This window comes from Ambystoma mexicanum, chromosome 6q (assembly GCF_040938575.1).
Source record: "Ambystoma mexicanum isolate Mex_15411 chromosome 6q, UKY_AmexF1_1, whole genome shotgun sequence".
Classification (NCBI taxonomy): Eukaryota; Metazoa; Chordata; class Amphibia; order Caudata; family Ambystomatidae; genus Ambystoma; species Ambystoma mexicanum.
The window spans coordinates 97,608,884-97,624,025 of NC_090937.1; the positions used below are offsets into that span (position 1 = coordinate 97,608,884).

Below are 15,142 nucleotides of genomic sequence, written 5' to 3' on the forward strand. Positions count from 1 at the left end.
TTGAAACCCATCTTAAGGTCAGGGATAGGTAGGATTTCCCCAACCCCTCTAATCTTTAAATGAAAGTCTTTATTTGATACAAAGCCTGTTACTGTGTCCAAGTCTACCTCTTGATTCCTCACAAGCATCACAAGGCCACAGAGTATGTAAATGTTGTTTTCTCCCAGTACTTCCCCTTGTTTAGGAGGCACAACACAGAAATACCCCTATCCCCACTACTTTTTGTTCTTGCCTTGGAACCTTTACTCCAAAGGATTCATAAGAATTACGCAATTAAGGGGGTGGGCTCCTCGGATGTATACTAATTGACCTTTTCACAATTGACCTCGGGAGAATTGACCCAATTTAAAAGGTCAATTAGGACATATATGTGGGGGGAAACTCCCCACAAACCCCCACCCAATCCAAAAACCCCTGCAACCCCCCACCCAATCCCCTTATATTATTTATAATCACAACCCAATACATATATAAAATAACTAAAATAATATAAAGGTCAATTGTGCAGAAGGTCAATTAGGACCACTATAATTAGTTCAATTTGGACAAAAGGTCAATTGTAAAAGGTCAATTTCGACAATACTGGCTCCTCAGGTTTTACAGTCAAAGTGTCTGCTTAGGGTGACATACAGGTCTATCTAGAGGAACCGGAAATGTCTTACCCCCTTCTTGCAAGAGATCAAGCAGTACTCTGGGGTATCCGGGTGTAAACTTAACTTAGGCAAAACCGAAGTAATGCCTCTAAATAATGTATGTTTTAGGTCACATACCAAGGGGCGGGGTCTCAAGTGGCAGCAGGGCAGTATAAAATATCTGGGTACTGACTTCTCAAACATAACTGCTGACACCCTAAAATTGAACTGCATGTGTATTAAATCCAAGATGGAATTGTTACTGAGCAAACGGTACCAGTTACTACTCACCTGGTGGGGGTGACTTGAAACGACCAAAATGTAGATTTCCTCAGTACTTGTGTACAGCACTGGTAACACTACTCTCCTCCACTGGCCCTCATCCTTTTTCAAGGACATACATAGGGGATTAACCACATTTATATGGAAAGGGAAGAGGGCCAGAATAGCCCTTAATAGTCTCCAACTGCACCCGCCAAGGGGGGACACAGAGGGTGGAGTGAAATTCCCTAATTTTAAAAGGTTATCTGACGGCTTTTAGAATTAGCCAGGGAATCTGGATCAGCAACTGGCATCGCTCGATCTGGAAGCATAGTTTACATACCCCTTTCAAACACGTGATACCTCACGGATAGGAGCCAAACCTTCTCTACAGGGGTCGGCCCGATATGTTTTACCTGTGATGCGTTGCAAACATGGGGTGCTTGCACAGGTGGTGAACCGTATTATCCTGGTGAGTGGCAACTCTGATACAGTTCAAATATTGGAATGGTAGATACATTCCTAAATTGGGCTACTTGGAAGAGGCCGGGTACATTGTACCTACGTCAGATACGGTCAGCCTCTGTAAGCCTCTTTTCTGTACTACAGAAGATGGTTGGCTTACCTGCCAGAAAATTCTTAAGGTATATTCAGCTGGCTAGATGTGCAGTGAAGAAGGAAAATGGGGCCGTAGAAGGAGTGAGTGGTGGGTTGGAGGAAACCTCCCTGCAATGTGTCGGGCATTTACGCTGCCCTAAATCAGGGAAATAAGACACATCCCAATAAGAAAACTGAATTGGCATGGAATGACGACTGTACAGTCTGTGAAAGCATCACGAAGGAGACAAACAGAACAGGTTCAGGAATGGTTCTCAAAAGGCTTTGTTAACTTAAAAGGCAGGATGGAGTAAGGCCTAAATTGCCCTATGTTAAGCTGGGATTTCCCTACTTAAAGAAAACTAGGGTAGTGTGTGTCAGGAAGTCCAAATCAAAAGTATGTCTGTGTCCAAAACACATACTTGCCTTCACAACTAACTGTATACAATGTGTAGGGATGCCAGCATCAAAAATGAATAGTGTTCAAAATAAAGTTCTGAGCTACTTACACATCTGGGCTTGTAATCAGCTCCCTCTTACCCAAGTCCAAAGCAGTTCCCTTCCCCCAAGAGTTCAAAACATCCAGTTTTTCAAAACCCATTTCCTTGGGACGAGTCATCTCTTTTGTCATAAATACTTTTCACTGGTTCACGCAAGTAAGTCTGTTTCTTGACTTCAACATCACATAAACGGCTGTTGCAAACCACAAGCTTCTTTACATTTACCTTCATTGGCTCTTTCCATAGAGTGGGGTGCTCGGTCTAGGGGCAGTTGTCGGACAGCACACTGCACCCATTACAGGTCATGCAACCGATACTTCGTTACACTTTCTGTATTATTCTGGCTCTTGCCCACACAGGTCTCCTCTTAACCTGCAGTTCCTTGAACTCTTGTAGCTTTGGCCAATACTCAGTTTCTCATCTCAAACCCTTCATAGTATTCTCTGGGCTTTGCCAACACTTGTATCTCACAAAATTCACTTCATGGTATCTCCTTCTTGCACCACTTTGCTTTGACTTCTTTCACAAGTGTTCATAACTTGCTTTTACTCTGTGTGGCATTCAAACCTGCTTGCAATATTTTTCAATTCGATTGGTGATCAAAATAACTTGTTTCGGCATTCAAACATGCTTATAACAATTTTCAGCTTGTTCCGTATTCAAAGGCAATTGTTTTGGGATTCAAAAGTGCTTATAACAACTTTGTTTGTTCAGCATTCAAATGTGCTGGTTTCCAGTCCCCAAGGCACCCTGGTATGAGTCTCCCTGTTTGCCCTCACCTGCTTCATGCAGTAGCTCCCTTGGTTTTTTTTCCATTCTCTAGTCTGCCTTCCAGCCTTTAATAGCTCCTTTCGTCCCGTGTGGACCGCTTACTCCCCTTGAGTCCTGTGGTGAGTAGCTCCACTCTTTCCTTGCAGCAGCTATAGAGCACACTGCTCGCTCTCCTGGTGTCCTGCTGCGACTGGAGGGCTTCAGCACCCACAGCTCAGGAGCAGTGCTCTCTATAGCAAGCTGTGTGCACCAGACAGGGAGGGCAACAGGATTTCCAGACCTTCTAGCAGCCAGCCTTGGCCTCAGCATCTCTCCCTCCCTCTCTTCTGCTTGACATGGCTCCACTCCAGCCTGCACCATCTCTCCAGCCCGTTTCTTTCTCTCCAGGCCGTCTCTCTCAAGGTGTATAAAAATGTTGGCCGCACAATACAAGGAGATTGTTAAATGACCTCAGGTGTGGGTCATTGAGTGCAAATGCCTGATCATGGTGAAACATATTAGCTGGACATGCCTGCCTATTCCAACTGAAAAACTCTATAGCCCTTGTTTGCATCCCAGTACCAGAGTGGAGTTTGCGGAGGTTTGAATTAAAGGAAGTGTGCATAACTCTGATTCATCCTCATTTTGGTACTTGACTGATGTGTGTCTGTATTTACAATGCAGGACTGATTGATTGATATTGGTCTAACCCAAATGAGGATGTGTCGCCTAGTTGGTTTCTTCCATGTCCCAGTGTTTACATTTCGTGCACGGGGGAGCAGGGGGCAAGAGAGATAACAGTAGCTTAGAAAAGGCTTGTGGATAGAGGGTTGATTCGGAAAAGGGAAAGTGGGATAGCATCTCTCACCTAAGGACGTCCTCTCCCCCTCCACAAGTTCCCTCCATCCAAGTGGTCCTCCGTCGAATATCCACCCCTTAGGGTCGGGTTCCAAAAGCGATGGCCTTTCCCTATCCACAGAGAGGGGGATCCAGGGGGAAAAGAAGTGAGGACACCTTATGGTTCCTCAAGGTCCACAACACTGGAAAGTACATGGTTGAACATTTGGCCAAAACAAATCAGACACTTTACTTGAGGCTTCCACTACCCAGATGCTTTATATGGTCTATAAAAGAGCCGTCTGCCCAACATCCCACCTTACAAAAGCAGGCTAGTCTGGGGATAGCTTACTCTGCTGTTCATGCAAGGAAGAAAAAAGCCCCCTTGGATCAGGTGTTATTTTGGTGCAGATTCTCAAAGGCATTCTGGGCAGAAGTCTGGCTGCGGGTCCTCCGCATTTGCAGCTCGAACATTCCATTCTCCCCGTGGCTGTGTGCATGGGCAGTCAGAACCCCTCACTCTAATGAAATAGCACCCAAGAGAAGCTACTGGAGTGCCTAATATCCTTACGAGATAAAGACATAACGTCGAACTGGAAGGAGCTCTCCAGCCTGTCGCAATGTTGCATTGGTGGAACCTGCTGGCGCATACTCACTGTATCAAAACTTAGCTATCCAGGAAATCTCTGGGTTCTAGATTAGGGACCTCTATGGGGCAGCATCTAGAGGAGTTTAATTCCACGTGAGAGGAGGTGGGCCATAATCCAAGTTATGTGTGATATACACATGATGCTCGCAGTGAGATCTGGAGTGGAGCATGGAAGGAGGCAATGGGGCTTATATAGTGACTGCTTAAAGCTGTCAAGTGTAGTGACCGTCCAGCCACCAGAGGAGCTGCTAAACCAACCAGAAATGCTTATGGACATCCTTTATGCAGCAGGCCAGGGGCAATGTATGGGGAAAATACAATTGACCTGGTGGCACCTACATATAATTCTGTGGGTATGTATTTCATTACATTTCTCTTTCCTTTTCATGCACCCTTGTCTGTCTCTCCCTCATGTCTGTGGTGCAAGTGTGTTTAATTGAATATATTTGATGACTATTGATATAGCGAAGAATACCAACTATATGTCTTGTGTGATATGAAGGTATGATGTTCAACTATGTTGAATGGATTACCGGTTAAATTAGTACTGTACAGGGTTGATTATCGGGTTAGGGATATTTGTTGATGAATTGATTGGACGTGCACGCAGGGGAACTGATGAATTTGAAGGTGGGTCTATGTGATGATCGTGTATGGGAGGAATTAATAGGGGAACCAATCTTAAGGGACAGTGAGCTAAAGACTTGGTAGAGTCGCTCCCAGGGGTTACACACCCAGGAATAGGTCATTGGGCTGTGTTTGTGCTGGTAGAGAGATTCCCAGACCCCCCCTTGTTTTGCAATCTTAAATTGGATCACCTAACTTAGATCTGTATGGGCGAATGATTGAGCTAATCCCAGATCTGCAACACCATTGCCATTCTAGCATTGCCGCCACCGATCGAGTTGGGAACACAGCCTGCCTTTATTCAAAGGAGGACTGCAGAAAAGGATATGTTCAAACCCTCAGCTATAATCGGTGGTGTACTATCGACTTTTGCACCCCTGTTGTGACGAACAATGGTAGGTGTCACTGTCCCCAACGCTGTCTGCGAGTCAGTCCTTACTATTCTCATGTTTTATTCATATTATTGCATATAAGGCAGGAGTGTGTTAGGGTGAGTAATACTCTGTATAAACTACAGATGTAATAGTGGGTTACTTTCCTGGGTTACTTTCCTGAACTACAGTTGTATTCTTTCGATCTATTGTTTCAATGAATTATTGTATTACGAGAAAACCAATAACATATTTAAAAAAAAAAACAAAGTTAATGGTTCTCCTCCACCCTCCCACCCGACCCCCCCCCACCCGACCCTGTGGGAAACTGTTAGTACATGCATGTAGACAAGTTGGCATCACAAGCAATCTGTTCTGTATTATTTGTATCTGTTTTGTTGAAGGGAAAAATCAACACAAAATTGGCAAAGAATGGGCATTTCATATTGGAATGAAGAGAAAAGGCAAGATAACTAGGGATGTCTACATCTTTCTTCAGAAAATGGGTAAAGCAGACTATGTGAGCCGAGTTCTCTTCACAAAGGCAATTAATGCTTATTCAACAAACTGATCTTGTAGCACTTCAACAACGGTGCTTTGCACTTAACACCACCATACTAACACCAAATCAGAACCTGAAATAGCTTAAATATGTTAAAGATTCATGGTGATTGTCAGATATTAAGAAAGCTCAACGTCCATCATTCCTTTTGGTAAAGTGTATGGCATCAAATAAGTTGATAACTTACAGCATTTGCACTATTCAAATATCCTATGTTATCAGGAGACTTTAAATAGAGTGTATATAAATGGTATGCTTACCATTTTCTGCCAGGGGTGCCAAAACTTCAAAAATCATTTCTTTCTTTTCATGCTCGGCCTGCTTTTTGAATAACTTTACAAGTTCGTCTGCAATATTTGTGGCAGCAAACTGCTCTTTACTTGATTCTACAAAAAAAAATTAATAATTTAGGGATGGATGGTTAGGAAGAACTTTTAAAAATGTAAATACATGGAACTTAAAGTATCTGCAAACCTTGAACTCTATAGCAATCGGGTTACATGTCTTACATACGTGTGTCGAACCGCAGAATTACATTTTCAAAATACAAGTGATACCTCTATATATTTCCTATATTAGTCTCTGAACAATACGAACAGTCAACTGCCTTCAACAATAGTTTCACTGACAACAGAGGAAATGTCTTCTTAGCCTAATGCAAATGCTTCATAGGTTGGACAAGTTGGAGCTCTTTGTGAAGGTGAGCACTATGAGAAGGTGCGTTACACTTTCTAGCCACCTCCCTCCTTAGCCTATTCAATCGCCTTCACCACCCATTTTGAAAAGGACTATACCCTTCCAGTAGTTTCTTCCAAGAAGTTGCTTTTTAGATAATTGATTTATAACAGCTTAGTTAACCTGAGTACATATTCTGCCTCTCAAAATCTTACAATTCCAGCACTGGTTTACAATTGCCCTCAAAGTGAAACTTCATATTTTGCCCTATCACCAATAAATTATGTGAAATATGAGGTGCACCTATTTTATTTAGGCTGAGTAATTTAGTCCTTCGCCCACAGATTTTTAAGGACCGCACTACATCAAATAATGGTACAGTCAGTGCTTAATTTGCGGGGGTGTTTGCCAGGGTCAGCCCTGGGTCCCATTTCTGAGACACTGCAGTTATTTTCTAAGACTCAGTCTGATTATGTTGTGTTTTGGCAACGTTATTACTAGATCTCATTCAGCAGTTCTCCCACAACAAGCAACAGTGTGCCCTGGCCACATTCTCTTCACCCTCTGTTGGAGCATAGCTATTGTTGAACATGAAAACCCACGTAGACAGCAGAGTTGAAGTTATCCATTTTCATTGATAACAATGAGTTGGAAGGTGACATTGCTGAGTGTTTGTGCTGGCCACACCTACACACTTATCCAGTCGTCCTGCATAACATTGGATCTCCTCTACTATTGCAATACGGAGCAACACTTGTGAAGGAATCATGATGTAAGATACAGACAACTGATTTTAAGTTCAAACAAAAATGATTTACAAACTTAAATGTCAGGGTGGTTGAAGGCCTAACTTGCCCTATGCCAAGGAGGTATTTCCATGCCTAAAGAAACTAAGGAAAGTCTGAGTCAGTGAGTGCAACTTAAAAGTCTGTGTCCATAACCTATACTTGCCCTCACTTTTAAAGCTAAACAATGTGTAGGGATGTCAGCATCAAAAGAAATTGTGTTCCAAATACAGGTCTGAGCTTCCTCCGGCTGCTGGGCTTACTTTCCAGCTCCCCCTTCCCCAAGTTTAAGACAGTTCTACAAAGCCTCTAGGTTCCCTTCCCCAAGAAGACAGCAGAATTCCCAAATAGGGGTCTCGAGGTTCCCTTCCTCAAGACAACCACAAAGTACTTAAGGTCACAGGTTTCCCTTCCCCAATACTTCAGCGTGTTCAGCTTGCACTTAGTCTCTCAATATTCAAAACCAGTTCCATGTCAACTTTACACTCCTTGGGTTTCTTGACAGTTCTTATAGCTTGATTTCTTCTGTCTCACTTCAGCAATCTCCTTCATACACTTGGATTTGCACTCTGCTACTTTATCTTTCACAGGTAGGGTATCTCCGCTCTAGGTGCAGTTGTCGGACCACACGGACCACCCATTACAGGTCATGTAACCGGTAACCCTAGGCTTTCTTGCCCACATAGGCTCTTCTATAACTGCCCCTGGGTTCTGGTTCACATTCACTCGACTTTCTCCTTGCCAACCTTTTAGCTTTGCCACAATGTGTTTTCCTCTTTGCCAGTCCCTTGACGTTGCCACCATGTGCTCTTTCAAACAGTTCACTTAGTGGTTCTCTCTTTCACGACACTGCTTTCACACTCTTCAGCAATATTCAATCCTTGCTTTTCACTGCATTTCATAAGATTATTTGCTTTCATTATATAGTTCTGAGCTTTTATTCTGTTGCTCACAGTCCATCTTATTCATATTTTTCCACACAACCCGTTGCTTTGGGTTTACTATATTTTGCATATAATATTTAGTTCATTCATCATTCACTTTTGCTCTCTAACAGCCCCCAGGAGTGCCCCGGTTTGAGTGTTTCCTCCTGTGCACTCACTGGTCCCTGGCATCTCCTGCGGGCGGATGCTTTATTTTCTTCTGCTCTGCTGACACGTTTTCTTCGGATTGCAAACCACGCTCGACACTTAGCTCCACTCTGTGGATTGCCAGCAGCTCTTGTTTCCCGCAGACACTGCTGGTAGCTTGCAGCCATCTGATTTCTTCTGTGCCCCGGAGCTCCTGCTACAGGCATCTGACCAGTGAGGCTCCCACCACTGTGGCCTTCCCACAGAGCACCTGGGCCTCGGCTCTACAACTCCTTTGGGATACTTCCCAGTGACCTGGCTTCCCAGCAGGACCCTACGTTGCTGCCTCTTTTTGCACAGGATTCTCCCCTCAGGCTCACAATGCTCGGCCTGTCTCCTCTCCTGCTGGTCTTTCCATTCTCCTTGTCGGCTCAACCTTTTATACACCTGCAACCATTTGAAAGGTTGCAGGTGTGAGTGCTCAGGCCCAATTGCCTGACCATAGTTAGTGGAGTACTCTGGACATGCCGGACCCTGACAACAGTCTGCAGGCTTCTTCCTTGTCTCAGTACTAGAGTGGGGAAATGACATGTTAATGTGCACTACTCCTAGTTGCTGCTTCCTCGTCCCAGTACTATAATGGCATGAATGAGGGGAAATGGTTTGCCATAATCTATAGAGGCAGGGGAGGTTGGCTCTCACAAGGAAAAGGGAGATACCATGTCTCGCCTGCGGATATCCTCTCCTCAATCCCCCAAGGACCCTCCACCCAGGTGATCCTGCCTCGCATCTCCACCCCCAGGGTCAGGATCCAAACGTGATGGCCTTTTTCTTGGCCACCTGAGAAAAGGATCCAAGGGGAGTAGGTGTGAGGATACCCTCAAGTTTCTCACACACTAAAACATTAGTTTAGGATTGGCAACAAGAGGATAGTTATCAGTTAGCAGCGCCAACACAAGGGAATGGCCAGGGAATACACCACTTGAGTAGTGCATCCATCACCCAAAATAGCCAGTGGGAGATGCAGCGGTAACCCTTAATATGCAGGCACTGTTGGGGAACAATCATTGGTGTTAACAACAGCTGATGGAACAAATATCTCAGCAGTCAGACCTGCCTTTAACCATGGATAGTTCTGATTCTAAGTTAAATTATATAACTGCACACCCAGTACCTGGTGGAAGATGGAAATTGAAATAGAACCCATGTCTGGTTTCAACATGATGGCCTCTGGCAATCCACAATTATACTGGCCAAAACCTATTTGTGTCATATCATTGTTAGCTTGCAACTCACTGACAGGACTGTTGTGTGTATGAATGCCTAGGAATTGGGGTTCACCCAAAACAACCATATGGGCCCACCTAGGAGACCCCATCCCCATGTTTTTCACCTCCCCCAAAAGCCAGGAACACTCCCCAGAAGGCTAACTGGGAGATACTACTTCAAATGCAAGCCCCATCAGGGCAATAGAGCACTTCGACCAGGGTGGTAATTAACAGAGACTCTAATGTAGGTGGACAGGAGAAGAGGTGGAGTAGAGTAGCCACAAAGAGGGACTTTCCAGCAAGATAGGCATTCCACCATCTTGGGGTTTCCTATGGTTCCCAACCTTCCTTTGTCCCCATTACACTTCATGCAGACAAAGCACTCTGGATATGACATCAGGCAGACGACTCTGAAATACCAGCCAGAATTGACCCCTTACAAAAGGCTAGAATGTAACCAATCCGCTGTAGTAGATTGCTTATTTAGTGGGGTGAGAACACCCCGTCCCCCTGTTGAATCCTCTTTGCATTACTGAAAGATTTCCCTTGGAACCTTGTTGAGGATGACGTCTGCTCCAAGCTCCAAAATCTTCTGTCAGAGGTGAAGGCAAAGACTTGCGAAGGAAAGATGTCACTTTTCCCTCAACCATCCCTGGGGAACATTTGGGGTGAACTGCTGGCTGAAAACGGCCTACTGCAAGCTAAGGCCACTTATAACGGATTACCATCAGGCAAGGGTCTGAAATCCCTGGCTTCTTTATTTTTATTATTAATACTTCCATCTCTGAAAGGCTATTCTGCTGATCAGATTCCCCCTTCATAAGCTCCATGCCAAGCATAGTGTGTATTTGTGCCTTGCTGCATCAGTATCCTGATCTGCGGTGCCTGCTCTACCAGCGGCACAGAGCAGGTTCAGAGGTCACAGGTGCCCAATTGACAGCTCTAGTATCTGCAGCACTGGGGCTGCATTTAATATATTCACCCCTGCACCAAAACTATGATGATCATAAGTAGCCCCTGCCGGTGGCAGGTTAAACTCTAAATATAAGCGAAGCCTGGGTTAAAGCATGGTGCATGGCACTACTCACGATTATGCAGCCACATCCAAATTTGATAACTCACATGTGTCGGCTCCTGTGGGCCAGCTCAGCTGTAGAAGGTGATATGTATTCTGGTCGGACAGGCTGATGCTGGCAAACGACCAGACAGGAACCTGAATGGTCTTGCATCTTCTTTGATCTCTTTGAGGGGTTAGGTAACACCCTCCTCCACAGAAAGTGGCACAACAGGCAGCTGACCTGAGCCCACACATCAAAGGAGTACACCCAATCAGAGGGAGTAGTCTCACACTAGGGTACTGCATTTCTAAATGCCTTTGATCCTAGTGAGAAGGGAAGCAGACGAGATAAGTGTAGATAGGTGATCTCTGTACAGTGGGGGAAGACTTCCACCACCTTGTTTCTCTACCTCTCTCTCCTTCCTGTCCCCTCCACTTCCTCTAGAGCAAAGTACTCGTGAGCGTTGTCAGATAGGCACAGTCCACTCATTTCAAGAACAGGCATTGGGCCACTGAGGGAGGGTAGTTTTAGTTCAATAACCTTTGGGCTTTTACCTTTAAAAGAAGGAGTCCCACATAACTTCTTTGAAGATGTAATTTGCATCTTGCTGGGAGAACAGTCCTTTCCAGAGTCCTCCAGTTGTGAGGTGAAGACAGATGTTCCAAGACAGAGGTGAACTCTGCCCCCTTACTATCCCCAGGGACCATTGGGGCTGAACCAGCTGCTGGAACAAGGCCTGCCTTTCTGCAAAGCACAGAAGTGCCAACGACCTTACCGTGTTGAAGGACCCCTGCAGTTGTGTGCCAGCCCCCACCATGCTTGGGAGCACGAGAAAAGGACTCATCTTGTCCTGGAGGCCATGAATTGGCACTCGCAGCACCGAGAGGCAAACAGACTGAATCCTAGTGTTTTTTGCCGTGGACTTGCTTGGAGCTGTGTTTCAAGAACCATTCGACACATTTAAACCACCAGGACCCCCTGTTGCTGCTTTTTGCACTCTCCTGACCTTCAAACCGCTAGCACAGTGCTAGGAAGTCTGGTTAGGTGCTGCCAGACCACACCCAGAACAGCAAAAAGGAACTGCTAACTTCCCCTGGTACATTCTAGGGCCCTGGAGACTGGTTAGATGACTTACACTTTTGCACCCAATAACATATCCCCTTTTTGAACATTGTGGTCTTGGTAATTGCCCTTTGTCCCCCTGTCTCATTACCCACAGCGCTGCATCTGCTATCTTTTGCATATTTTGTGTTTTCTACAGCGGTAGGTTTTTGTAGTGTTTTCTAGTCGGTCAATATTGTACATGGTGTTTGATTAAAGTATCTTTTTATAGAACCTTGATTGGATAGTCTTTGATTTTGGACTGTTTTTTGGACTGTTACACTTCACTGTTTGGGTTGCTAGTGAACCACATTCACACCCCTCTTGAAAGTATAGCCTTTTCCAGGACCATGTTGTTGCGGTTGTATACGTTTTGGCCATGACACAACTTTTCGCTGCCGAATTGACTGGTCAATTTGGCCGCGGAGCCAAATTAGCAGCGGTCATATCCGCCCTCATTTTAAAAAAACACCCAGACTCTACTTACCTTTTTGTTTTCTACGCATGTTCTGACCCTGCGCGTTTCGTATCTGCTGCCGCATGGACCGCTTTTCTTTCTTTTTTTTCGTCCCCCACCTTCAGACCTCCGGAAGCGGGGGACACCCCCGCTAACTTCAAAGGCCATTACTACCAAACATGAGGAGAGGGGACACCACCGCAACCACGCTCCCCATGTTTGGTAGTGATTATCCAAAATGATTCGTATAACACACACACCAACCGATTACAGAGTTCAGATGGAACAGGCTGCAATAAGAGAAATCCTACAGCTAGAGAGGGTGAGTCAAAAAAGCAGCACTATCAGAAAAGGCCGCAACTCCACTCAGAAATGAAATCCGAAACGACAGCTGACCCATTTAAAGACTTCTATCACAGGCTCGAGACATCATCCTTGCCACTGAAAATGCTCAGACCGAGCACCTGACCATTGCAAACACTCAGGGAGAACCTTTAAATTCCCAGGCCTATATTAAAGACCAACTCCCTGAACAGCAGTGAAAGACTTTGAGTGCAGAGTTGGTGAGTTTTGGCGCAGAAGAACAGTTGGAAAAAGAGGCAAGGACTGTGGAAAAGAGGAGACCACCCTCGGAGTAGAATGGAGGAATGTGCAGAGAAATAGAAACCGAAGAGTGTAAAAGGTTGGAAAAAAAGAAAAGCTGGAGGGTGAAAGAAGGAAGGAGGGAGAGAGAAAAGGAGAGAGAACATTTGGAGAGTTTAGGAAGGTGGGAAGCAAGAGTAAACACGAGAGGAGGGCGGTGCAAAGAAAGAGGAAGGTGGAAATTACGAGAAACCCCAGAGAGTGGAAAAAGGAGGAGAGAAAGAGGAAGAGGGCAAGAAGGTGCATGTGCAACATATTCCAGGATAAAAAGTAGTTGAGCAGGACACCCAGAGAGTAAAGACAAGAGTTTGTAGCCCATGAACAGGTATATTATGTATTGTGTAGAAGGGCAGCAACAACAAAAAAACACAAGGCTGTGAACAAAGAAGGTGGCAAGAGAAAAGACCAAACCTCAGGCCAAAGAGGGCAAAACGAGAAAAGGGTTAATCTATGGCAATACAAAAGACACCGAGAACAAAATGAAACAGCTGCCAGGGAAAAGGTGAAGAAAGAAAAGACAGACCACGGCGAAGGAAGTAAGAGACAATAAGGAAAGGCAGAGACCCCGGACAGTAAAGAAGAAAAATGAGCTGAAGACAAGAACTCATACTAAAAAAAAATAAGTAGGATGAGGGGCCTGGATACTTAATCATGGAGAAAATTAGCTGAGGCGTGGCCTGGGCACTGAGCCCAGAGAGACTGTTTCCTATCATGAGAACATATAAAAAAAAAAGCATAGGCAAGGTTTATGAATGCTCTAACAAGTGAATGAATACAAAAAGTGAATATTAAGAAACCGATCATTCATAAACATCCTCAAATTCATTTGTCAAAAAGCCTCTTCTTAAGAGCTGGAGTTGGGTCCAGAAATCTCTACATGCAGGGTGCGTGGCCGGTTGAGGAGGCACGTCCTTAAGTGAGCATTTCTCCCTAGACCGCAACGAAACTCAGCCAATAAGAATACGATAGTGGGACATCAAAGCGATGTAAACACCAAGTCCTCAAACAAATTGGACGTTGGCACAAAAAAAAAAAAAAAAATAAAAATAAAAAATAAAAAAGAGTCTGTGGTAGGGAATGCTTCATCAATCGAGTTACCAATATGAATATTTTCATAAAAATTCTCAAAGAGAATTAACATCGGTTGAGGATCCACCCGAATTCACTGCTCTGTCCATGACCATGTAGTTGTCCTCTTTATTGCTTTGTTAAACCTTAAGGCCACATAAGACATTTTTGAGATGGCTTCAAGCTTTACACACAAGCTTAAGTTTTCTCAAACAAAATGTGGAACAGAACGATGTTGAGTTGAAATGTTGTTGGTTGAAGAATAAACCGTGGGGTGCCACAGATCTAACTTACCCCAGTGTTCGGGTCTACAGATGCCACCCCACGGCAGCGAAGACCCGGGGCTGAACACAGAAGGAATTCATCCGCTGCTGACAGGCAGCGTGAGGAATTGGCTGCGCTTCCCTGCTTGCTTTTACTGAACAGGTGATGTGCAGGAAGACCTAGCAGACTTTTGGGGAAGTGCACAAGAGCCCAGCAGGGCACGCATAGTGAAGAAGCCAGGTTAAGGGAAAGGACCCAGCGCCGTAGCACGACGCAGCAGTCATTTTGGGTTGCTGTGGTTACCCATAAACAATACAAGCATCTCAGAGCCGCTACTCACATCTTCCTCATCACAGTATTGAAAACAAGAAAAACAAATCTTTTCTCTTTTCCGTTCATTTTCCTTGCCCATCCCTTGCTGGTACTGCATCCTTGGATTGGGGCATAGCGTCAGTGTTTGATCTTCAAACTAGAGCGTTTGATCAGATTTTGGAACTTTGGCAGCGATGTGATCATAGTGTTCGGTATGCAGAGCATGCATGCAAAGCCTCCCCCTTCCTTTCTGCCCAGCCTAGGGGAGCAGACAATACCATGGGAACTATGGTAGGACTCGTTTAAGGTCTACCTCAGGGCAGCGGGTGGAGCAAGACACATCGATGACCAGAAGGAGGCGGCACTGTTGAACTGTTTGGAGACAGAGGGCCTGCGCATCTTCAGACATATGCCAGGCAAACAGGTCACTATTGAGACTGACGATGGAGACAGAGTGGTGAGTGCCTCCGAGACCGCCTTACAGAAACTAAAGAAATGTTTTGGAAAGACACTCAATATTGTGTTGGAGAGGTACCATTTCTTCTCCAGAGTTCAAGGTTCGGACGAATCCATGGAAAGTTATGCTACAGCCCTTAGGACCCCAATGGCGACATGTAGGTTCACTGGATTATTGGATGAATACATAAGGTACCATA

At 44.9% G+C, this 15,142-nt stretch overlaps 1 protein-coding gene across 2 annotated transcripts in view; it reads right to left on the bottom strand.

Moving 5' to 3' along the window:
* Positions 1-15,142, bottom strand: part of RAP1GDS1 (Rap1 GTPase-GDP dissociation stimulator 1) — a 909,412-nt gene that overhangs the window by 243,462 nt on the left and 650,808 nt on the right. For both annotated transcript variants that reach the window (XM_069630545.1, XM_069630544.1), the window contains one exon: positions 6,047-6,172. In XM_069630545.1, the coding sequence (XP_069486646.1) occupies positions 6,047-6,172 (126 nt within the window). The remainder of the gene's footprint in view (positions 1-6,046; positions 6,173-15,142) is intronic.